The sequence below is a fragment of the Amphiura filiformis genome, chromosome 1, assembly GCF_039555335.1.
Source record: "Amphiura filiformis chromosome 1, Afil_fr2py, whole genome shotgun sequence".
NCBI classification, from domain to species: Eukaryota; Metazoa; Echinodermata; class Ophiuroidea; order Amphilepidida; family Amphiuridae; genus Amphiura; species Amphiura filiformis.
Genome location: NC_092628.1, coordinates 8,349,772 through 8,376,639, shown reverse-complemented (window position 1 = coordinate 8,376,639; position 26,868 = coordinate 8,349,772). Strand labels below are relative to the sequence as shown.

The 26,868-nt window shown below is 36.5% G+C and overlaps 1 protein-coding gene across 1 annotated transcript; it reads right to left on the bottom strand.

Annotated features, from left to right (window-relative positions):
* On the bottom strand, positions 1-23,024 carry LOC140165463 (uncharacterized). Its single transcript, XM_072188756.1, has 5 exons — positions 22,946-23,024; positions 5,596-5,750; positions 4,658-4,828; positions 1,174-1,327; positions 1-409 (listed from the first exon to the last, which is right to left on the bottom strand). The coding sequence occupies exons 2-5, from the start codon at positions 5,678-5,680 to the stop codon at positions 340-342; spliced, it is 480 nt and encodes a 159-aa protein (XP_072044857.1). The 5' UTR covers positions 5,681-5,750; positions 22,946-23,024; the 3' UTR covers positions 1-339.
* Between the last annotated feature and the right edge of the window lie 3,844 nt (positions 23,025-26,868).

Sequence of the window (26,868 nt, the reverse complement as noted above, 5' to 3'; positions counted from 1 at the left end):
AGCATTCAAAATCTTAATATCTGTTAATATTCTATGTTATTTTTGATAGGCTAATTGGCTATGAAAAAGATTAGAAAATGTGTTTTCTAAACTTGAAATTAGACTATGTACAAATCTTTGGGCTTGATTGTCATATGCTATGTTTCACTTGGCAAAAGCAGGATAACATTTTTTTTTAATCAAAAAATAAGTGGTCTCTTTTTCTGGAATAGGGAGTAGCTCCCGAAACTTAAATCATAATTTTACTCCCTACCCATTTTGGTATTTCTATATGTGGTACTTATTACAAATACTTTTATGATTTTAGTGATTTTATTATATATACTTATTATAGATATTCTAATCCAGAATCTCCGCTTTCAAGAAAGCCTTGAAACCACCAGCTTCTTTTCTGAAGAGTATAAGATACCTATATAAAAGACAGGCAAAAGACAAGATTACACACTCAAAGTTTCTTCGAAATTTTTGTTAGGTGAAGGGTTTCAACTAGAAATGGACTTATTTAACAGTATGCTTCGACTATATTTATAAATACGTATTTATAAATACGCACGCGACCACCTCCGTGCTGCCATAGCAGCTTGTATATAGGAGGTCTAGAAGTAACCGTCGACACAGCGGATGATCATCCTGTACATTTGGATGCAAAGGCGGTAAACAACAGCAGACTGTGCAACAAAATTGTCTATTTTGTTCAACTCTGTGATATTATTGGAAACGTTTCCGTCGATAAACATTTTTCCGTCGGCAAATACTTTGTTGTTTTTGATAACATATTACAAATTCGGAATCTCCCCGTGTGTAATAATTTTACAATTCAATTGATACTTAAATTTGATGATATTTATCTAAAGAGTTCCTATCCATTTCAATAGCATGAGAATATATTCACGCTTGCTGCTCTTGGTATATCGTGCCCATGAGTCACGTGCGTGTTTATAAATAGAATATGTCAGCTGCCATACAATGCCCAATACCTTTGGGCTGCGCTCAATGGGCAATATTCCTAATAGCTCCCCATTACAGAGAGAGGCAACTGAGGTAAAGCGCTCTGTCCCAGTACACAACACTATGGCACCACCGGGGTTCGAACTCGCAACCTGCCGATTGCGAGGTAGAGCCCTTACCGCTGCGCCACCGTGCCTCCACCCAACTGCGTTTATTGTTACTTACTTTCCACTTTCCACGACCGTGTCTGTTTCATCGTAGGCAGTACCGGACACGAGCTGAAACTTGTAATCTGGACCCATAGTTCCCACGTCAATGAGATTCACATCAAAGCGATCCACACCATCTTTATACCAATCTTCATAAACAGCCCTGGTCTCTGGAAAGTCATTGGCAGCATTAAAAGTTTTACTTAATGTTTACGATGATAATTATGTGCTAAAATAGTCAAATGTGGAGACGCGAACTACTTGCGATTCCAGAAAAATATAGCACTATTTTGGGGGGTGATAAAACGTACATAAATGATCCTGTTTGGCAAAGTAAACATAGCTAATAACTTTGTTTGGAAATAAGGGCCAAAACGTGTTTTTGTATGCCCCAGGCGCTATTGTAACTTGCCTCCGGATACGTTCGTGTAGTGATAATAATAGTCCGTGCAGTGCGAATTAGATAAATCAATAGTTTTCCTGAACATGCTCAAGGAAACCCTTGTTAAGGTTAACAACTATTTTAAACTGTTGCGATTTGGTAGCTCACAGCATCTTGCGAATGGTAGTGAGCTTTGGCAAAATTTGCATTGATCATTTCATAGCGAGTGTGCAGAATTCAAAAATTTAATATATACTCGTGTAGCTAGGCTCTGTGGTTCTTTAGTTGATGTTGTAAAGAGGGCTGAAACAACAACACTTTTGTAAAACGTACATAAGTCATTAACAACAATAAATCAAGCAAGTTTTCAAAGTATATGATTTGTAGAATAAGCTTTTGTGTTATCTTTTAATAATATATTGATTTTGATGATGAAAATCTTTTTTTTTTTTTGGCTGCTTCGGCCAACAATAAATCGTGTACCCCTAAGACGTTCATTTCTACGTGCCAAATCTTCCAAACTGGCTAAATATGCGAACTCACACAGGAGAATAGATAGACGGGCGTACGATCCTGGCTGAATAGATAGACGAGCGTACGATCACGGCTGAATAGATAGACGGGCGTACGATCACGGCTGAATAGATAGACGGGCGTACGATCACGGCTGAATAGATAGACGGGCGTACGATCACGGCTGAATAGATAGACGGGCGTACGATCACTGCTGAATTGATAGACGGGCGTACGATCACGGCTGAATAGATAGACGGGCGTACGATCCCGGCTGAATAGATAGACGGGCGTACGATCACGGCTGAATAGATAGACGGGTGTACGATCACGGCTGAATAGATAGACGGGCGTACGATCACGGCTGAATAGATAGACGGGCGTACGATCACTGCTGAATTGATAGACGGGCGTACGATCACGGCTGAATAGATAGACGGGCGTACGATCACGGCTGAATAGATAGACGGGCGTACGATCACGGCTGAATAGATAGACGGGCGTACGATCACGGCTGAATAGATAGAATTGATGGTCAGCTTTCCATGTCAACCCACATTACAAGCTTGTGTAGTAATGTCACTTACCATCTTCGTAACATAACACGTATACGCCGGTTCTTAGACAGAGACACGTGCCACCACATCGTTAGGTCGTTAATTCTATCTCGTCTCGACTATGCAAATGCAGTTCTACTTGGAGCAAATACAACTGACATCGCGAGACTTCAGAGACTGCAAAATTGGGCGGCAAAACTAATTTTCTGTGCAAAGAAGCGTGATCATGCAACACCGTTCATCAAAGAGCTCCACTGGCTTACTATCAAGAACAGAATAACATTCAAAATCCTTGTCATTGTTTTCAAGTGCCTAAATGGCTTTGCTCCATCATACCTTGCCTGCAACTTGTCTCTGTACTCACCTGCACGAACTGGCTTACGATCTTCAACTGACACTACTAGACTCACTGAACAAACTTACACACCTCGCACTCTTCAATCTGCTGCCGACAGATCATTCGCATATGTTGCTCCTCGGTTGTGGAACACTTTACCACCTGCTCTGCGTTCTGTGCCATCACTTCAAATGTTTAAGAAAGGACTTAAAACACACCTTTTCACACAATGATTTTCTCTTGTTCCATATTATTTGCTTGCTTTTATTTTTGTTTGTTATTTATTATATAGTGTATCATCACACACGCTGTGATATCTATGAAACAGCGTGTCATAAATAATTTGTATGTATGTATGTATGTAGACGGGCGTACGATCACGGCTGAATAGATAGACGGGCGTACGATCCCGGCTGAATAGATAGACGGGCGTACGATCCCGGCTGAATAGATAGACGGGCGTACGATCCCGGCTGAATAGATAGACGGGCGTACGATCACGGCTGAATAGATAGACGGGCGTACGATCACGGCTGAATAGATAGACGGGCGTACGATCACGGCTGAATAGGTAGACGGGCGTACGATCACGGCTGAATAGATAGACGGGCGTACGATCACGGCTGAATAGATAGACGGGCGTACGATCACGGCTGAATAGATAGACGGGCGTAAGATCCCGGCTGAATAGATAGACAGGCGTACGTCACTCAGAAAACTTAGTTTTTAATCATAATATCACACCCAAAACTGACAGTTTCAAATTTACCATTGCTGTAAATTTCCCTCGCCTGTGGGCTGGTTTGCCCAATTCTGTTAAGGATCATTTCATCTTGTACATGGGCACAAAGTCTTTTAAAAAACATTTGAAAACTTATTTAGTAAATAATAGTACTGAAGAGCAGGACTCTTAAATTTTGTTGTCTCGGTTTTCTGCTCAGTGACCTACTTTATCCGTCTTCATGGCCTGTGTTGGTCTGGTGGGTGGGAGTGGGGTGTTCCTGGGTGGTTTGGTTGGGTTCAGGTGGGCCGGGGAGGAGGGGGGGGGGGTAAAATCCATGTGTCTGATAGGTAGGGGTCACTGAGCAGATTTCCATTTGTAATAATGTAATAATGTGTACATCCATATCGGGAGGGTGGGCTTGTCGGCTGCTGCATGTGTCTCTTTTCATTTGTTAGCCTTGGGAGGATGCCGGACTCGTCCCGGGTCCCGGTCGCCTGGGGTCGTCCCCAGGTTGCCTGGTTTGGAAATGTTTTCTGTATTCCTTCATGTAGGCAATGTGGCTTGGGGATGATTTGGAGTGGCCTCCACGTGGCATGGGTCTGGTTTTTGTTCCTGGCTGGTGGGTGGGGGAGACACGTGTGATGGCTGGCGGGTGCATCCTTGTCATGTGGATGTACACATGTGTTTAAACAGGGCAATAGTATATCTTTTTATGTAATTGCCCCAATGGGTTGGAGGAGTCACACCTTTTGGTGACAGTGTCTTGATGCTTCTGACTCTTCCTGGCTAGCCCATTGGGTCTATTTTTACTTTTGTTTCCTTTTGTATGTATTGCGTAATTTTACTTTGCTTTTTGATGTATTTTTAGCCGAATTTGTAAAATTTGAAAAATTAAATTAAATCAAGGCTGAATAGATAGACGGGCGTATGATCACGGCGTTTGGAAATCGCAACCTCTCTACTGACGGACGATCGAACCGAACTTACCCTCAGATCCATGAGCTACATCCCGCCTTGGTTTAATGTAAATGAAATCACTGGAGTGGAATTTCAATATCATGTCAACGTTTCCTTTAGCTACTGCACCCTCGAATCCTGTCATACTTTGTTCGGCGAGTGCTATCAGCTCGGGGGTATTGATGGAATCAACCCACTCATCTGAAAATAAATGAATCGATTACTTTTGATTAAATCAATTGACTGATTAATGAATATGATTATCGACAGCTGCCTACGATTCTACGATTGTCAAAGCTAGGTTAAAGTCGGCAGACAATGCATATAAGTTGCTACTAGCAACTTCCGCAGTGGCTACAATTTGTCCTCTGCAGAAAAACGTTGAGAAGGAGAATAAAGCGTAGAACAAAGCTTGTCGCTTGAACAAAAATTCAAGGCCTAGAACAGAAAGTCGTAGCGGAGGGTTGAAAATTGGCATCTGTCGCAACGAAAATCGCCAGCAAAAACGTCGAATTATAGATTATAATCCTGGGATTATAACCCGGTCTTTATATATAATTGCCCGACTTGTTCTGTTATATCCGAAAGCGATCCCGTTGAACACCTCAGTATGTAGCATAAATAGCCGTCGTAAACGTGAGCCTATATCATCAAAAGCCTACATAGAGAAAAAATACAATTGACCTTTTTGGTACATCTCATAAGCCTTTGCGATTATACCTAATAATTATGTCGTCATTTGACGTCACGCTGATGTGCAAGTCGGCGTGACGTTAAATGACGCAAGTCTACTCGCAAAGTCATATGAGATTTTACCGAAAAGGTTAATATAGGATTCCAGGATCTTGTAAATCTACCATTATTAGTCTCGTTTTAATAGGTTATTCACCTGATAATGGCTTTCAAAATATATTTCCGTTACTAATTTCTGTCAAACCATCAATTCAGTAGCTAATGTATGTACCTACCTCTCTTTACTGCTCTAAAAGCACTGCATTTCTGCTCCAATAACAAGGCAGATACAGAGAAGACGAAAATGATTGTCAACTTCATTCCAGATAGGATCTCGTAACACAACGAATCACTGTTTTGCAGCTTTAGTTAAATAAAGGCTCTTCCAGTTCTAAACCATTTAAAAAACGAGAAAAATAACATGCGCTATCGGCATTAAATTACTAATGCAATGTGGACACATCTTGGCTGAACTCTAACCTATTTTTTATATTCGGACAATATTGTTTGAAATGTTTTACTTAAATGTTTAATAATACCAAATATATTCTAATCGCAATGACAATATTTTTTTAAAACATTTTAAGCAATATTTAATCAGCTGTACCAAAGCTCCCCAAATGTATTAGGAATTTGACATGCCAGTTATGTTATTTATGACTTGTGGATTCGGTTTAAAATGGCGTGTGATTTTTTTCCTCTTTTTATTTCCGAGTATTTATTTATTACTATATCGCAAGAATACATAAAAAGAGTAAACAATTATTTTTGTAGATAAATATACACACATTACACGAAAGTATTGCAACACTGAAAAAAAACCTGTACGTTGAATATTGATCAAATATCCTGTCGATTTCACATGACGTACTGGATGGAAATGTTCTTTGCTAAAATAAGTAAGATTATGCTAATAAATGGGATGGAGGTGTCACCTCTGGTGACATCACAGATTGTAGAAGGTACTAATCTGTGGTGACATCATGCACATATTCCAGTGCTTACAATGGCGCTAACACGGAAATCAGTTTGAATGCAGAAACGAAGAAACGTATGTCCACAAAGGGCGAATTTCTCGACGGGTGGCTTAGCAGTTGGCTTATCTAGCCTCAAGGCTCGAGGTCGTAAGACCAGGCTTAACTGAAAACGCCTTTCGTTTAGGAATTTGATGCCTTGTGTTTAGATATTAAAGGGGCATTCAGAGATGTTGTATATTTTTTCTGGGATAATACCATCGAAAATCTCTCTTTATCATATCAGAACTGATAATCCATCTCTACATTTCATGTGTAACCGTTGTGTTTGAAAGCTCGTATTTCATGAGAAATTCGAGATATTTTGAATGATGAATTTTCTTTTGGAGCAACGTGTGTAGTACCACCTTAAGGCTTACTGATATGCTTGAACCTAACGGCCAACAAATTGGTAAAGATATATATTTGATACGATGCAATAATGCATGCATTATTAAAACAGAATTTACGGATGAGATGCATATAATATAGATATATCTTCTACTTAAATAATTATAAATACATTACCAACAGATAACTTCATGTGAGATCTGAGAAAACCAGTAAACATTTATTTTGTTTTCTTGATATAAAGTACTCATGCTAAATTCGCAAATAGAACATGAAAATATCAGCAGTAGATAGCACGATGGTTGTCAAGTAATGTTATGTTATGTTTTTGCACCAAAAATATCCCTATATAATGTTTTACAAACATTCGAATAATTTGTTTGAAGTCTGAAACGATTTTTTGCTTTACTTTTTAGGGGAATCACAGTTTCCTTTCCTATTAGGCTTACAGTTTTACCCTTTTTGGGATGCAAAGAAAAAATAATGAGTAAAATGCATAGATGAATCATTCATACAGGCATGACTCATAATAAAGTCAAGTGGAAATAAAATGATACATAAAAGACACAAAAACAGAAAAAATAGTCTTGCATCAACTTGCGTACGGTATAAGCCCTAGCACAAGATTGCGGGTCTAGGCTAGTCTTTGCGCTGGTAACATTGCGATAACGAGACGGCAACCTTGTTAGTACGGTAAACCGTGAAGGACAACAGCTTATGCTAAGCACCGGGAGAATTCGCGATCCGCAAAAATGCCGAAATTCACGAATTTTGGGTACAATCGCGAATTTTAGGTTCGGTCGCAAATTTTAAGATATTTCTGAGATATTAATTTTTAAAGTATTAATCCAAAAAACGAAAAATTTTCACTAAAATTGAGAGAATCCATGGCGATCTGCAATACAATCCATGCAGAAAAAAGTAAAGAAAATATACTGTAGGCCTTAAATTATTAATGAATTCATCTCTCCGCCGCGTAAGACAAATAAAAATTCCTTTAAAAGGAATAGGGCGGGCAAATGAAAAATTGTCAAGAGAAATGAAAGAATGAGTAAGTCAAGTTCACAATTAAGAACAGGGAAAATATGACACAACATCGATTTCCAATGGGGGAATAACACAAAACGTATAAACAAAGTTAAAAGGGTTTTTAACTTTATACGTTTATACGTTTGTTATTCCCCCATTGGAGGGTGTGTCATATTTTCCTTGATTTTAATCTTATCTATTGCTCATCCTTTGTTCTCTGCTGGTCAGTTGGAACAGATTTTCCCTGTTTTTATATTAACCCTTCACATCATAACAGAAGACGTTTTATGTTAACATTTTATATAAAACATTGTTATAAAACTTTTGTAGATAATAGTTATTTAAAACATTTTCGTAATCATACCTAGAGTTTTTTTAATCATCAGATAGAAAGACTTCTGCTCATCTTCTCTGGTGAGACAACAGGGCTGGGGTATCTTTCCATATCAAAGTTTAAAAATCTGTCATATTTAATAATTTCCTCAATATGTTGTTTTGATACAACTTATGAGGGGAAAAGTTTGATTTTACAATATTTCGATATTATCTTTTAACTTTGTAACTTTATTATGATTAACATAACTGTATTTCAAAGCGTCAAACTATATCATTATTTTGTCCCAACAAAAATAATCCAGGGAATAAAATATTCATTCATATGTTTATTTATTTTATTCAACCTGGGCCATTTCTATTGGTACGTGCACATGCATTTTAATAATTTGTCTATAATACCTTATACAAGCAGCACTATTTGTCACAAGATTTGAAAAGTAAATAGCTTATATATGTACACACTGAACACAATGCACATACAAGCTGTATTTAAGTACATGCCGAAGCTATCAGTATAAAATGATATATATGACCTTCACGATGCTATTAATTTAGCCCAAAGATTAGGAAAACTAGCAAAACTGGCGAACTGGTACTGTTCAAATAAAAACATCTGCAAATCTTGCTGCAATTTCCAAATAGTATTTCTATTACTTAAATAATTATTTTTGTTATTTCTTTTAATACAAACACATTACTGCCTATGACGACTTTATCGTATTACTAACATATCAAAATCAAGTAATAATTACAAAACTCGCCGTAAACTATCACCTCTGTGGGTGTTTGGGATATAACCGGCACGAATATTTTCTCAACACTGCGGCATGTGAGAAAGTAGGTCAATAGTCAGAGAATACAGGGCGGGTGCCGCACGCCGCACCCGCCCAAAAAGGGAAAGGTGCGTATTTTGGGAGTATTATGGACAAATCGCGAATTTTCTAAAACTGATGCGTAAAATTTGGTCTCAAAAATCGTGCATTTACCCGGTGCTTAGCTTATGCAGAGGGTAGCTTATGCACATCTACCACCAACTGCATATACATATAATTAAATCGCTGGTAGTAAAGAGACGCGGTTGTCAAGCAAGACCAGGTTGAATTTGCGTTTAAGAAATCCGGCTACAGTTAAGACTCGTGCTTCGAGTGCTGCGGGCTAGGCTTAATAGCCTCAAGGCTACCTTAAGACTAAGGCTTACTAAGACTCCTGTAGAGAAACTCGCCCAAAATTTCTTGATGGCATTGCAACTGTCTCTAAATTGTTTAATTGGTTTCTGCAAGGTATCAGAAAAACGGTGGTGGGAGAATGATTCATGGATCTGTCGAAAGGAAGAAATTACCAGCTTCCAAATGAAAGGTCTTTCAAGGTATTCCGTATTACCATTTTCCTGATACCTTGCAGAAACCGATTAAACTATTTGGCGACCATTTTAAAGGCATCTGGACATATTGTGGACTAAAGTTGTTGTTTTTTGTCTCTGCATTCAAACGGATTTCCGTCTTTCCGCCATTGTAAGCACTAGAATATGCGCATGATGTCTCCACAAGTGACACCTTCCATCCCTTTAATCATGTTAATTAGCATAATCTTACTTATTTCATGTAAAGTACATAGGATATAGATCAATATTCAACTTACAGTTTGCGGAATGCCTCTCTCTTCAGCAATGTTGCATGCCTTATACTAGGTATATCACCTCAAAAATAAGGGCAGCAGAAACACGTTATTTAATGTTTCTACATGAATGACCTTTATTAAAGCATCAAAAACAAAAACCGAATTGAAATCGGTCAATGCATTGTGACGTAGTGTCAATTTTAAGATGCTCATAAATGGAATGCAAATCTGCCACAAATTGCTATAATGACAAAATTGGCACATTTCGAGATTTTGAAGGTTTATTTGGACACTTGCTTGAAAAAGCAACGTTAATTTAAGTATCACAGGTTAATTGCCTATCTTTTTTACTTCGTCAAAGAAAACAAAATTAAAAAATCTATCATTGAATAATTATAATAAATTAACCAAATATACTATTTTAGCAATTCCGGCCAATCTGCAGACAAATAAAAGTTGAAAAAATGACTAAGTTCAGCTAATTAATATGCAAAATTGATGCCAAAAGAAAACCGTACATGATATCAGGGTGCGGTTTTTTCACAAACATGTATACAAAGTTCTTTCAATTGATAACAAAAAAATACACAAAAGTAATCAATTATGCAAATTAGCTTATTACAGCTAATTATGTATTCATGATATTATTATGTAAATTAGGCATGAGTAATTTTGGTTTTTTCGATGTTTAATGAAAGTCTTTTCATTCATCATGAATTTGTCAAGTATGAACCTGTTATGATGTTGAGTAAAGAATCTGCAGTTAATTACTTTAATATAATACAAAAAAATAAACTTTGACATTTTGACGGTGTCTGGAATAGAATTTTCCTTTTTTTTGTTAATACGGTATGTGTCACCATTGCTCAAAGCCAAATCCGAAAAGTAAAAATAAAAATTCATTTGCAATGAGACTTTAAATTAACATTTTGTTATCTGGATTAACATGGGAAGAGAAACGGTAAACGGAACAGCCCTCTATTATACCGCGTATACAAAATGGTGTGGCCTTGGACACACACAATGGCTTAGAACTATTGTGGTTTGGAATATTACTAACTTAAAAAAAAAAAAAAAAATGGTTTGTTTCAAATCGTTTTCCTCAAGTGTGCCATTCGTTGTCGACGGAAATAATTTACATGCTTAGAAAGATTAGTATTTCAGCTAAATGGTGGTAGATCTTGATTTTTCAAAAGGCCTATATTTATTGATTTATGAGGATCTTCAACAATCCATAAAAATAGGTAGTAGCTCTTAAACGAAGCAATATTTATTTTAAAAAAACCCGATGGTAGTCACAGAAAGGGTTTACACACCATATATCAAAAATTCAAACAATTGTGATAAATAGCACATATGAGGAAATTAATTTTTCGGCATGGATGTTTGCCAAAATTGAACAACTTTCATGCGCGCGCTTTTCAATTTACTGTTATGCTTGCATGCACAGTGTGGCAGAAGTATTGTGCAGCCACTGTGACATGCCTACTGATACACCCCTTCGTCGTTTCGTAAACTCTCTAGTCGTTATTTATTTTCATACTTCGGGGTATAATATATTATTTTGAGAATTGCCTTGTGACATCTCGCTAGAAGCATCACAAATTACTAATTCAAGTCCTTCTTTCTTTAACACACAAAATATAGACCAGACAGGTCAACTAATAACATTCTTAACGTGGGTCTACTTTTCGGCGTAGTGATAAAAGCCTAACATTTCCCGCCTATTACGAGCTGATCAAACTATAGTAAGTAAACTATTTAAAAAAATGTATACACAATTGGCGCCAAATAAAAGCTAAGCGAATTTTCCTGCAGGTAGTCGTCTGTTATTTAATTACACCTATTCCTACAGGGTGAGTAAAAAAAGTGCAATAGAGAAAAGAATCCATTCTTAAGAACCGAGTTGAACCTTTTAGGATTTAAAACATTTTATAAATAAAAAAAAATCATGGGATTAGCATTTACCGTTTTGTTTTTATGACACATATCATAGCGATACCCAATATTAATGTTTGTCCAAGAGACATCTAAAAGTTGAATGTCAGCCCACTCTGTGTAAGGTAGATTTGGAACAACTGCCATTTTCTTAACCTCATTGGCATTGAAATAAAATGGAGCACCCAAAGTGTCGTTGCCCTTGGTCTTGTTTAAGGAGAAGAAACATAATTTGTTGTTATTTTCATTTTCCCTTTACTTTAAAGATGTTTATTCTCTATCAAAAACATATAAATTTGTAGGCGGGTTTTTTAAATGTCGAAATGAAATGCGCGCAAATGAAGTGGAGTGAATTCCAAAGTATCCAGTACGTTGGACATATTGGGATTAAAAAATATGGTTGGAGCTGGAGTCGAGGGAGGTATGAAGGACTTAAAGTGATATTAGAAAGTTTGTTTGAACAGAAAAAAAGAAAGAAATTAAAATAACACAAAAAACAACCTAAGTTAAAGTCAGTTTAAGAGCTGGTGCCTTTATCGTGCATGTGCTCTCATTCAAAATACATGGTACCTCGTGGACAAATAATGAAATTGGGTATCGCAGCAAAAAGACTCATAAAAATTAAACGGTAGTAGCAAGTCACTTCATTCACAGAAGGTGACTATTGAATGTGGCATTTATAGAAATTTTCAAGGGAAAGTTCAACTTGGTTCTTACAAAAATATCGATTATTTGCTTTATTGCACTTTTTTTTACTCACCCTGTAGAAGAATAACCGCAAAAAATATAATTTGATTAAAGTCAAAATTCGTAAACTTTGACGATAATATGGCGCCCAATAAACAAATAACTCCATATGACTGTTCTTATGGGTAGTATCTCTGACCATTATAAACAAACGCAATTTATATTTTCACCATAAAATCAGCACTAAGCTATAAAGACAATATTAAATTTTGTTGAAAAACAACAACAAAAGAATCTGCCTTTTCCGGGTAGTCTGTCCTTTACTGAATCATTATTCTGTTTGTAGAAGAATGTATAACATTTATGCATGTTATACATTCCCTGCCTCATTTTGTAAACTCGCCACTCTCTATTTATTTCAACACACCGGGGTACCTTAAGAAGACGCAGAAAAAATACATATACCACTTAATGCATCATATCCGCGTAACTCTAGTCTACTAAGTAAAGACATAAAAAGAGGATAGAAAAGCTTTGCTCCTGCGGAAGAAATCACTTTCTACATCCCTTTCTAGGCCTACCTTCCTGTATGCAATAAACTGTATCAATAAAAATTATACAATTCTAATTTGGCTTCTCAGGAAAAAATAAAAAGAGATCATGGCAACACTATTATATGCAGTGGAATCAGTAACATCTTGGCAAACAGAAAAACTTTACTTGGTCGCTTTACAAAAACGCTATGATCATTAACTAATCGTCCAGAAAAGAGTTGGGCCACTTTTGACATTTTCGCGCATATCAAGCTTGCATCGCGTAAAATCGACTTTCACGATTCGCAATTGCGTTTTTGCTTTAGTACCGTAGACTTGCAGTAGAATTAGTAATAGAGATATTGCGATGTTCCAAACGCAGCACGTAGACCGTGCGTTTTTACGTACGTTAATACAGTGTTAAATATTGCTAGTCTCGGTTCCAAACTGGATTGTGCTCATTCGTCATGAAGGAGAACAAGTCGGCTGGAATAAAGACTATAAATCTGATCTAATCTAATCTAGGTCGATAGAGGGCATAGTGATTGAAAAATTAACAGTAAGCGCAGGCTACTGAGTCTCTGCCTAATTCAAACAGCCCGCTTTTGATTTTGACTAAAATTTTGACTTAACATGGGGCTTAAACTTAATTGTATCTTTGTGCTCCCCAAATATTATAGTTGCCAAAAAACATATATTTTGGTAGATTAAAGATCACTACATCCATATATCATGACTTTTTCAGCATATTATATCAGCATACCGTATATACATGTATGCTACAAGTCTCATTCACACAATGAATGAGCAATACAGAAAAAAAACCAGCAAACTGGGAAACCATTTCAAGATATTTTCTTTGTGGTGAATTTCAGGTTATCATTATAGCTTTTAAAATCATTTTATTTAAAATCATTTTAATATTCCCCATCCAAATACACTTCACTACATGTATGATGCAACATGAAACACACATGAACAATTACAAGATATAATGCGAGTGGTATGAGCACTTTCCGCCACATGCACTTCTTGTGCCAGGCTTGGGCTTGTGCATCTGAGGCAAATGAATAGGTCCTTATCTACAGAAATTTGGGATTTATAGGAGCTTATAGGCAAAGTATCAATCTACCGAAAAACGTTTCAAAGCGTAAAAAAGGGGCCACAGTTTTAAAAATCTTTCCTGTGTGGCTTTTCACCCTTTTTTAAACTTGGTCCCATTGAGTAAAGTCGTAATAACATGAAGAACGGGTCATAATTTTTACATGCAATAATTTGCACTTATAGTTTTATGACTGTTCGAAAGCGGTGCAATATGACGTAGGCAATGTATTATCAAAAACATTTTCTTAAATCAAAATACATTATAACGTCTATACGGAAAAACTTCAACCACGCATTAATTCATTTACTCTGCGAAATAAACACTGACAACTAAGAATACCAACAAGTATAGATGGCTTTGTATGGGTCTTTAGAAACTTTGATAAATGGGCCAAGTTTTAAAAAGGGGTGAAAAGCCACACATGAAAGATTTTTTAAACTTTGGCCCCTGTGATGTGCCCTTTGTTTACAATCTGAAAGTATGTCATGAGATGGGAAACTCCCTTGTACGTGCAAGATAATGGTGTGGAAAGTCATTTTGGAATTCCCCCCAAATTATTGTAAACAAAGTCAGATCAATATTTGGAACTTGGAAATCCCCAGTTCAGCATTATTGCACCATATAGAGAAAAACCTCCAGGAAGTGATGTAATGAGAATGAGATGTAATGTGTATAATTAATCTTGGGAAATCCCAAGCTTGCATCATCTGTGAAGATGTGAATGAAGTGATGGTTTATTAATAGATCTTGGGTTTTCTGGAGTATAAAAATGTGAGAGCTTGGGTTTGCTGATTACAGAATGTCATGGGAGATTGTAGACTCCACATGTGTGTGATGGTCTTCGTGCTTCAAAAAAGAAGTATATTTTAACCAGTTTATATAGCCAATAATTGAGCTATTTTAATACAGCAACGAAGGAGATTGCGAGCAAACAAATGTGCTCTTCCTCATCAAAGGATTAAAGTTCTTCTGTCGAATTGCTGGAGTTTGCTGGGTTTGTGAAGGCCACGCATCTGTCAAAAACAGCGGAGCTGTGTTAAAGAAACCTGTGTCCTGGGAAAAGAGTGATTGGTGAAGGAAACACCATATTTGGAGAAAGCATCGCAAGGAGATATATTGTGGAGAAAGCAGCGCAAGAAGATAATGGGAGAAAGCAGCATAATTTTCGTGTGAGGATTTCGTACGCAAGGATATTTATAAACGCAAGTGTACACTGGACTTCGCTGATTTTCGCAGGACAAGTGAATAAGGATATACCGTAAAACCCCGTTTACAAGCATATATAGTGTTTTTTTTATAAAAGCTTAATTAATTCGAAGCAAGCGTTAATATGCCAATACAATTGATCGGTCTTAAAATAATACTTGTTTGTATATGCTTGGATCCGTAATTTATTTGCTCAAACTCCATAATGGCGACTGGATTAATGTAGCTTTCATCAGAAGCACACTATATGCTTGTAGACGGGGTTTTACGGTATTACATCTGTCGTCCAGAACATTAACATTGCAAGAACTCTAGGATCACCAACAAGAAGACCGCTGGTTAAGTACTGATAGAATAAAACTGTAATTGTGTGCTTTTATTGTATTGCAATATTGTTGTTATATGTACCAAGCATACTTTGTTTTCAATTAAAGACTTAGATTTTGTTAGCTTAATCAAACAGTGTATTGTGTTATGCATTCGTGTGAGTTCGGGTAAAAGGCGATTTTGGCCTTGAGTCAGTACGACTCGTAACACCCCTCTTTTACGTTTTGAAACGTTTCTTGGTAGATATTGATGCTTTTGTGCGTTTTTCCATCAGAATTGCCTTTGGTGATGTTTGTTTCTGCATAAAAGCAACACATAGAGTACTACATGTAATAGGTAATTATAAAATATCGAAAATATTTGAAGAATACTTTTGAATTCCTAAATCTTGCAAGCTGTGATATGCTTTATTATGAAGCAAAAAATATCAGTTATATTCACGATTCATATGATTAAATTATACCTATCAAATTTGGGCATATGGTTCCCAAATATTATTATTTGAATTTTTACTAAAAACAATACAATACAAGAGCAATGTTATACCATTCTTTTTGTAAAATCTCATTAATAGTAGTATGCAAATTTGCCTCATTAATAGGCTTGATAACATTTTGCATTGGCTTTGTGATACTAACGATTGCAAAAATAAATTTACTTTAAGGAGTATTTCGTGATAGCATCCTCTTTTTATGACATTTTTCAGTAGATATCCACGAAAAAAGCTTATTCCCAAAATTTCGTTTGATTCCGATTTTGCGTTTGCGAGTTATGCATGATCATGTGTATTACACCACTCCATAGACACTGCGCTCTACTTTCGTTCTGGTCACGAAATTCAAATTTCACGATATCTTTACAAAATGATTTAATCTGCAAGAATTTTTTGTACATAAACATTATGTAACCAGAGGTTTCCATGTATATAAAAATCTCAACTTTTTCTTAGAAAAGTGTGGGGGGGGTGATGCTGTGAATCACGAAATACCCTTTTAATTAATTGATAAAATATAATATTCTCATCTTGTCTATGACAAACTAAAATGGTAATGATAATGAGATTTGGATAAAAGAAGGGTACGATTGCTTTGTATCTTATTGTTTTCATTACACGTCGTTAATTTTTTTAATTAATTTTAATATTCATGCATTATAGCAACACATAGAGTACTACATGTAATAGGTAATTATAAAATATCGAAAATATTTTAAGAATACTTTTGAATTCCTAAATCTTGCAAGCTGTGATATGCTTTATTATGAAGCAAAAAATATCAGTTACATTCACGATTCATATGATTAAATTATACCTATCAAATTTGGGCATATGGTTCCCAAATATTATTATTTGAATTTTTACTAAAAACAATACAATACAAGAGCAATGTTATACCATTCTTTTTGTAAAATCTCATTAATAGTAGTATGCAAATTTGCCTCATTAATAGGCTTGATAACATTTTGCATTGGCTTTGTGATACTAACGATTGCAAAAATAAATTTACTTTAAGGAGTATTTCGTGATAGCATCCTCTTTTTATGACATTTTTCAGTAGATATCCACGAAAAAAGCTTATTCCCAAAATTTCGTTTGATTCCGATTTTGCGTTTGCGAGTTATGCATGATCATGTGTATTACACCACTCCATAGACAATGTGTTGTAATTTCGTTCTGGTCACGAAATTCAAATTTCACGATATCTTTACAAAATGATTTAATCTGCAAGAATTTTTTGTACATAAACATTATGTAACCAGAGGTTTCCATGTATATAAAAATCTCAACTTTTTCTTAGAAAAGTGTGGGGGGGGTGATGCTGTGAATCACGAAATACCCTTTTAATTAATTGATAAAATATAATATTCTCATCTTGTCTATGACAAACTAAAATGGTAATGATAATGAGATTTGGATAAAAGAAGGGTACGATTGCTTTGTATCTTATTGTTTTCATTACACGTCGTTAAATTTTTTAATTAATTTTAATATTCTCCGTTTATGCCAGGCTCCTAAAATTTTCAATGATTTATTTAAAGCTATTTGAAATACTTTTTATTTGCGAGGATACTTTGAAAGGGTTTCGGAGGTGTATTGGTACGTGCGAGACGCAGCTAGCATGTGTGGGTTTATGGTCCAAATTGTTGCTTTCACATTTGATATATTAGACTAGGAGCCCAGCCGATTTATTCAGCTGAGAAGAGACAAAAGGTTTGATGGCCTGGTTATGTTATTATAGGCCCAATAGATTCAATATTCCATATTGCTGCCGGGTCACAGCCTGTACGGGCAGCATGGGGGTCACAAAATAGGGGGCATTTATTCAGCAATTTTGGCCTGTACGGGGGCCCAGACAGTAGCCCCAAAGGGGCCCGCCCATATGATGTTATTCAGCTGAAGAGAGACAAGGACGAATCTTTTTGCATTGGAACTATTACACATTAGGGTGCACACAAATACCAATGACAGCAACTTTTTCCTGTACAGGGGCCCAGACAGTAGCCTCAAAGGGCCCAATGTCCCATAGCTGATTTATTCAGCTGAAGAGAGACATGGATGAATCTTTTTGCATTGGAACTATTATCCATTGGGGTTTACAAAAATACCAATGACAGCAACTTTTTCCTGTACGGGGGTCCAGACAGTAGCCTCAAGGGGCCCGATGCCCCATAACAGGTTATTCAGCTGAAGGAACACATAGATAAATCTTTTTGCATTGGAACTATTACACATTGGGGTTTACAAAAATACCAATGACAGCAACTTTTTCCTGTACGAGGGCCCAGACAGTAGCCTCAAAGGGCCCAATGCCCCATAACAGGTTATTCAGCTGAAGGAAGACATGGATAAATCTTTTTGCATTGGAACTATTACACATTGGAGTACACAAAAATACCAATGACAGCAACTTTTTCCTGTACGGGGGTCTAGACAGTAGCCTTAAAGGGTCCGATGCCCCATAACAGGTTATTCAGCTGAAGGAAGTAATGGATGAATCTTTTTGCATTGCAACTATTACCCATTAGGGATTTCAAAAATACTAATGACACTACATGACAGCAACTTTTTCCTGTACGGGGGCCCAGACAGTAGCTTCAAAGGGCCCGATGCCCCATAACTGCTTATTCAGCTGAAGAGACACATGGATGAATCTTTTTGAATTTGAACTATTACCCATTGGGGATTACCAAAATACAAAGGACAGCAGCTTTTTCCTGTACGGGGCCCCATACAGTAGCCTCAAGGGGCCCGATATCCCATAACTTGTTATTCAGCTGAAGAGACACGTGTGTGGATTTTTTTGAATTGGACATTTTGCACATGGGGGTCAACAAAATACCAATGACAACAACCTTTTCCTGTACATGGGCCCAGACAATAGCCTCAAAGGGCCCAATATATCCCATAACTTGTTATTCAACTGAAGAAACATAGACACGTGAGTGGATCTTTTTATCTTTTTGAATTGGAATTATTGCACATTGAGGTCTAAAAAATACCAATGACAGCAACTTTTTTCTGTAGGGGGCAAAGACAGTTGCCTTAAAGGCCCGAAGTGATTTATTCAGCTGAAGAGATACATGGGTGAATCTTTTTGCATTAGAACTATTACCCATAATTAGCATGATTGGGGTTTACACACTTTTTCCTGTACATGTACCCAGACAGTAGCCTGAAAGGGCCCGATGTCCCGTAACTGGTTATTCAGCTGAAGAAACACATGGATGAATCTATTTGTAATGGAAGTATTACCCATTGGGGTTTGTAAAAATACCAATGCCAGCAACTCTTTCCTGTACGGGAGCTCCCCCTATTAAGGACTGAATTTTTTTTTATCCCCCTTTTTAGGACCCAAAAATTTTTTGACCCCCCCCCCCATATTTTCCACCCCACCAAAGTATTTATGAACACTCCCTAACTGGAGATAAAAGAAAAAGGTCACTAATTTACTAATTTCTTTGAAAAAAGAGCCAAAAACATGCATTTTCGGCATGTTTTCTGACAATCGAGTCACAAAAATCACAGACTTTGAACAAGTCTAAGCATTCAAAATCTTGAGTATATGCCGAAATTTTGCTATAATTTTCACTTTTTTGTGTTACTTTAATTAAATAGTTGGTTATAAGAATGAAAAATGTCTTATCCAAAAATTAGAATGCATAATCACGTAGCATCTGCGTTTTATACTACGTTGGAATCCAAAATGGGAAATCGCAATGTCATTTTTTTGTACGCAAAGTATCACAAACATTTTAATGGGCAATCTCTGCGTATGGACATCGCGCATAAAATAGTCGATTTTCAACACATCGGTGTACCTTTATTATAATGATTTGTTACAAACAAAAAGGATCATAATAGTAATTAGACTTTTCTTTGTATGTTCATTATCATTGACTGTCTTTAACATATTGTAAAATGGACAAATTTTGTGCATTTTCAACGATATATCTACGTTTATTTCGCACGTGGAAAATCTTCAAAACTGGCTAAATACGTGACCTCGCTTCGATACAGGAGAGTGATTTTGAAAAGATCAACGTACGTCCGATACGTTTGGAAATCGCAATCTCTCTAATATCTTGACTAACAGAAAAACTTTACTTAGTGTCTTTCCTAGTTTAGGTTCAAACGCTATGCCCGATTTTACTCATTTGCCCGAGTTGGGCCACTTTTTGGTTACTCCTTCATGTAATTTTACACGAAATTAGGGTTAGGGTTAAGGTTAGGATTTGGGTTAGTTTAGGATTAGGGTTAGGATTAGGGTTAGCATTAGGGTTATGATTAGGATTAGGATTAAGGTTAGGGTTAGGATTAGGATTAGGGTTTGGATTGGCTTAGGGGCCTACACAAAATAATTACATGAAGGATCAACCCATTTTTTTGCCAATTTCGCACGATTAGTTTATACCGCGTAAAACGAATTTTCATGCTTATCGTCAAAGATCTCAGAACAAAAGCAAAGGGTTTTCATGTTTTTTCTTTACTTAACTGACATTAGTAAATAAATAATATGGTATTTATTTTAAAATCATAAATTATAATACCACTTCAAATGCCTCATTGTTTTAAATTACCCATATTAAGAGCACCGACCAGATGGTTCATGATTCAACTCAATTCAGTCACTTCCGCTACACAAAGACACGAAAGTGGCCCACTCTGTTTTAGGACTAATTTACACAACTGACCATATCTTCGCTTGTATAAAGTTAAAGTTAGTTAAATCCTTTCCAAGCCTTTCGGCCCATTGGGCGGCCCCTATCTCCATTTCATAACCCTAGGCCACATGTCTGCAAGCAGAAAAGCTACAGCAGGGGGTTAGCCCACGGGTAGCCATGTGTTTAACTTTCCCTACTCCATTCTTTCAATGCCGAACACCTGGCAAGAAGGCAGTAGGCACCATTTTTAAAGCCTTTGGTATGGCCCGGCCGGGATTCGAACCCGCGACCTCCCGATCGTGAGGCGGACGCTCTAACCACTAGGCCAGCACGCCGGTATTCGCTTGTATACCATTGATTTTATTGAAACAAAGCTTATGCAATAGCTTAAAAAATTACCTTGACGACCAAGTAAAATTCAATACAATCAATAAGTGACATGTTTGCCTTATACTATTTTGTAAATTGTATAAATATTTTGTTACAACTGTACTACGCACATAAAGTATCTTCCTGTGTGGAGCGCTTCATAAATAAATAAATACAATTTTTGTGATTCATATTACACGATGCCAACCCGCAGGCCTCTGCACATTTACAGGATTTTGCTGACCATTGTGGCCCAAGACATATCTTATAAAACATTTTAAAACCTTCAGGGATGCAGTTATTTATAGTGTGCTACGCACAGGCACAACGCCTAGACGTTGATTCACAAGCCTCAGCACACTTTACAGGTTGTCGCTGACCACTACGGCCCCACATCATTCCATAACCCATTTAACAACAAATCAGGAACTTTGCTGCTTCAAGAGCAAGCACCCTAGACATTCCACAAATAACCATCGCAACCAGGATCAGCTCCCCGAGTTTCGTACGGGTTACAACGAGACAATTAGCAGTAAGTTCCTTGTCCAAGGGAATTTCAAGCTAACTCAATTTTCCACGAGATAGGCACCGCCAGGGTTCGAACCCGCAACCTCTCGCACTATAGTCGAACGCCTTAACGATTGAGCTAACTTGACTGCTTGACTGTTTAATACTTGCATAGTTTCCCATTCAACCAGGATCAGCTACCCTGACAATCTGGCAGCTACAACACTAGACGAAATTAGTTGTAATAAAAAATTGTGAACCTGTGCAATGGCCATATTTTCGTTATTTTCAGAGTGGTGACATGGCGCTTTCTTTAGCGTTAGGTCTCACAAGCCTCCCCTGTCCCACCTTACAATGTTGGGTACTACTGAGCGCACATGAACAAAATGTCAGGATTCTACATTGATGGAGGGCAGATGCTCATTTGCAATATGCAATACCGTACTAATTTCACTCCAACACTTTTGTCCAGGGTTGTAGGTCCCAGGGAAATTTAAAGCTAGCGCAATTATTTTCAAATGAATGCCTGTTTAGATTTGATTACACGTTGGGTTCCAAGATTCCTCAACAGGAAAAGTTGTAAGGAAGCATTTGAATTTGAAAAGTTGGCCTATACACCAAGAAAGCATTCTAGCATGCGGAATAAAAAGAGAAAATATTGGCTTCAATCAATTTTTAATAAAGCGGCTTGTTTTTGTTTCAATCCTTCCCTGTACTTTCAACTTGTTCTTTTGTTTCATTTATCATTACTTTTTTGTTTCAGTGCTTTTGTTTCCTTCAGTATAATCAACATTATTTTTACCAGCTGCTGTGTAGTAGGATCATGTGGCAATTTTGTACCACGTTTTTTTTTCAAAACTCGCTCAGTCATCAACCGATAATATAATTTTCAAATTATATTTGTAGTTGGAGGAATTAATATTGTTTGACCACATTTGATAGCGAGTATTTGTCCAAAAAATATGTTGGTAGTTGTTGCTGTTGTTGTTGTTGTTGTGAAATAATATTGACAACTCTGACTCCATTATACATGTATTCCACAAATGACAAAAACATTACATTCATGATAAATATCTACCTTGTACAGTGCACACTTTCTATCAAATTTAAGCCGAATTAGGTGAAATTAAAGAGACACTCGACTGTTTAACAGTGAAACGCAATGGGGAATTTATCGTAAAGTAATTAAAAACTACTACGGTATTTTCCCCCTAACACAACGAATTTGGCAGATTACAGTTAGGAATAAATTTGAACATTGTATTGTTTAAGCATTACATGTATGCCAGACAACGTCATTTATTTTATAGATTGTGCCGAGGAGCACGACAGGATAAGAGTTCAGAGAAGCCGGCGCCCTTTTTTCTATAAAGCCTAACTCAAAACTTCATGCATATGAAGTACTTACAGGTTTGCTCGATGTTCCTCTTCTCAGGTAGATCATGTAGGTCTACACAGACAGTGTCTATAATAGGAAATGCTCCTCAGCAAAGTGTAATTACAATAGCCAAACATGATGGTTGAAAATATAATCACGCCAGTTGCGAGCTATGGATTGTTCCATTTCACGTACCGGTATATCTTCCATCGAGTGATAATATTACTACCATTACAAATTACAAACATTTAAGGTGGTTTATATATTTGGTTGCATGTCATAAAATAAATGAGTTAGCTTGAAACTCTTCCAGATAGAAACTTTTAAATGTCCAGATAACCCGTATGAAACTAGGGAGCCGATCCTGGCTGTGAAGGTCTATTGTGGTATGTCTAGGTTGTGTGTTCCTTAGCTGCTGGTCTCTGTGTTGTTGCTAAATGGTTTATGAAATGAGATGGGGCCACAGTGAACAGTGATAAACTGTAAAGTGTGCGGAGGCTTGTGGGTTTAATAAGAATTTTCAGTAGATAACAAAGATGTCGAGATTAGTGATTGGACTTCAAACGTAATAGGCTATAGTCAATTAAAAACATCACCCACCACTAATTGCAACAAAAGCTCACACAAAAACATATCAAAAGTTCCAAACAATCCAAGTAGTGGAACATTACCTAATTTGCATAAATCCAAAATGGCCGCTTATGCAGGGGTGAAATGTAAAATTTGATCAAATCTTGCTAAAACCATACCAAGTTGGATTAACATTGGAGCATATTTCAAAATTTCACCTTTGACTTTTTTGCCTATAACTCAAGAACTATATGTCGGAGACTGATCAAACTATAATTTCACCACTGTATAAGCGGTCATTTTGGATTCATGAAAATTAGGCACTGTTCAACTACTTGGATTTTTGGGGACTTTTGATGTGTTATTAAATATGCTCTTCTGAAATGAATGGTGATCAAATGGACTCTGTTGCAATTAGTGGTGGGTTAACCCCTTTTTTCTTAGTTTGACTAGCCAATAAGGTGTGTTACAAGCCAGTGGATATGGGACCGATAGAGATGTACAAAATGTACAATTAGTGATAACGAGAAAATACTCATCAAATGTGAGTTTAAAACTATATATCGCTAATAGATACAAATCTAAATGTAAAATTCTATTCAGTACATAACCAGATGCAGTAGTCTGGGGTTTAAACAGTCTTCATTGGAAAGAAAGGGGTTAGGTGGGTGGGGAACTTATTGAGACTAATGACAACATATATCGAGGGCTTAGAGCAAGAAGTAGCTATGTCCACTTTTGGCCAAAATGAGTTAAGTCCACTGTGAGGTTTGTTTTTTGATACTCTTTCACTACTGACTAAGCCCAAAAGTAAACAAAAGAGGGCGCCCTAGCAATGTCAATAGTGTTTATGTCCAAAAGCTGTTTTATATTTATGCCAGAACTGGCTATGTCCAGTTTATGTCCATAAAGTTTTTTGGGTTTTTTTTAGCAAAAAGTGGCTATGTCCAGGGTGATTATTATTACACTCTCTCTCTTTATGTTGAGTTACATTGTGTCATCAGCAACTGGTTGATGGGTCCTGGTACTGCCCAGTTTTGTTTGTAAAATAAATTTTGAAACTTGAAAAAAAATTACCGATGCCTGTTATGTCCAGTTTTTCACTAGAAGTCTTACTATAATTTTGTGCAAGAACTGGTTATGTCCATTTCGGCCATTTTGTGCCCCACCCAGTGGACCAATAAGTATGAGACCCTAGCATTTACTTTCAAACAGTACTGGTAACAGATATCTGGAAGATTATTGTTTATGCACTCGGGGCTCGTGCATCAGACGCATCAACATCTCAGTACAAGTGCATTATTTTGTACAATTTCACTCCCAACAAGTGATACGCATGTATTAACCTATAAATATTAAGTAGATTTCTGTGTATAAAACTTGCATGTGACATAGCAAGATAAGAGTGTAAAACTATCTCCAGTATAGGAAGACCATATTTACTATCGATCGCAAGTTTTGAATTTCAAACTATCTTTAGTAGATAGCAAGATGTGAGTTCTATCTTTAGTAGACAGCACGATGTGGAAGCTATCGCTAGTATACAGCAAGATGTGTGTATAGGCCATCTTCAGTAGACAGCAAGATGTTATGTGTGTATAAATTAATTTAATACCAGTTAATTAAAGTTTTTAAATCATGTACACAATGTTTGCCCATAATACTAATCAGCATTTGAAATAATAGCGTCTTTGGTGTAAAAATTCATGAACTTGGAATAAAATTCGAAATCTAGAATTTTATTCACAACGCAATTCAATTCAATAGCGGCGCTTAAAATATGTCTCTTACTTTCAATATTACAGATTGTGTCTCTTAATTACTGCTTGGAGGCTATTAAATAAGGCATTGATTTCTTATTTTATTAAATCTCTCACATAAATTAAAGTACATAATTATTTTTGTGCGAGTTTGGTACTGATCCTATTATCCAAAAGTCGTTTTCTTTGTATCTAAAATCCACCATAAATTATATCACAGCATATTTCTCTGCTTAAGGTATTTGGTATAACAAATAATGGCAAGTTCTGAAGTTTAATTCATACTACAGTGGCTTACCAAATGGTTTGTATAGCCAATAAGCGGAACCATACCTTATTACGACCCAGCTAATAAACCATTTTTAGTCTACACCCCTGATAAAGTTTGTGACTAATTTTGCATTTTTCTCAAAAATAACTACACACTGGTAACAAAAGTTATGTATATTATAGGGGCAAGGAATCCAATTACTTCACTGAAATTTCAGTGATTCAAGACAAGTGGTTCATTATATATGTTAAGGGTAGACGAGGTATTGTTGGTCGAAGCAACCTAAAAATCGATTTTCATTATCTAGATCAATATATTATTGAAAAATAACACCTTGATGTTTTGCAAAAGTTCATTCTACAAATTGTATACTTTGCAAACTTGCTTAATTTATTTTTGTTAATGAGTTATATACGTTTTACAAAAGTGTTGTTGTTTCAGCCCTCTTTACAACGTAACTCAAGAACCGTAGCACCTATAAAAGTATATCTGTGATATTTTAATTCTTCTACACACTCGCTATGAACTGAGCAATGCAGTTTTTGCCAAAGCTCACTACCATTCGTAAGATGCCGTGAACTACCAAATCACAACTAAACAGTTTAAAATAATTAATAACCTTAAGAAATGAGGTACATTCTAGCGGTACCTCTTTTCTTATCATAAATAACGTGCCACTTGTTTTGAGTCACTGAAATTCCAGTGTAGTAACTTGATTCCTTGCGCCTATAATATACATAACTTTTGTTACCAGTGTGTTATTATTTTTTGAGAAAAATGCAAAAATAGTCACAAATTTATCAAGGGGTGTAGTACCACCTTAATACCAGTTGCTCAATAATATAAGCACAGAGACTGACGTATATTTTCAATTTGAGATACGGATGAATTGCGACCCAAATAATTGATTCAAGACAAGTGGTTCAAATATGTTAAGAAATGAGGTTCATTCTAGCGGTACCTCTTTTTTTATCATAAATAACGTACCACTTGTCTTGAGTCACTGAAATTCCAGTGTAGTAACTTGATTCCTTGCCCCTATAATATACGTAACTTTTGTTACCAGTGTGTTATTGTTTTTTTTGAGAAAAATGCAAAAATGGTCACAAATTTATCAAGGGGTGTAGTACCACCTTAACACCAGTTGTTCAATAATATAAGCACAGAGACTGAAGTATTATTTACAATTTGAGATACGGATGAATTACGACCCGAATAATTGATCGTTTTTAGTTCAGTTAATATCAATCGCGCAAAGGTGTAGCGACTGAAATATGATTTTAACTTGCGATACGGGTCAGTAGTTCCACACTGATAAATAACTTCACCATTAATCGAAATGGTTAAAGGAT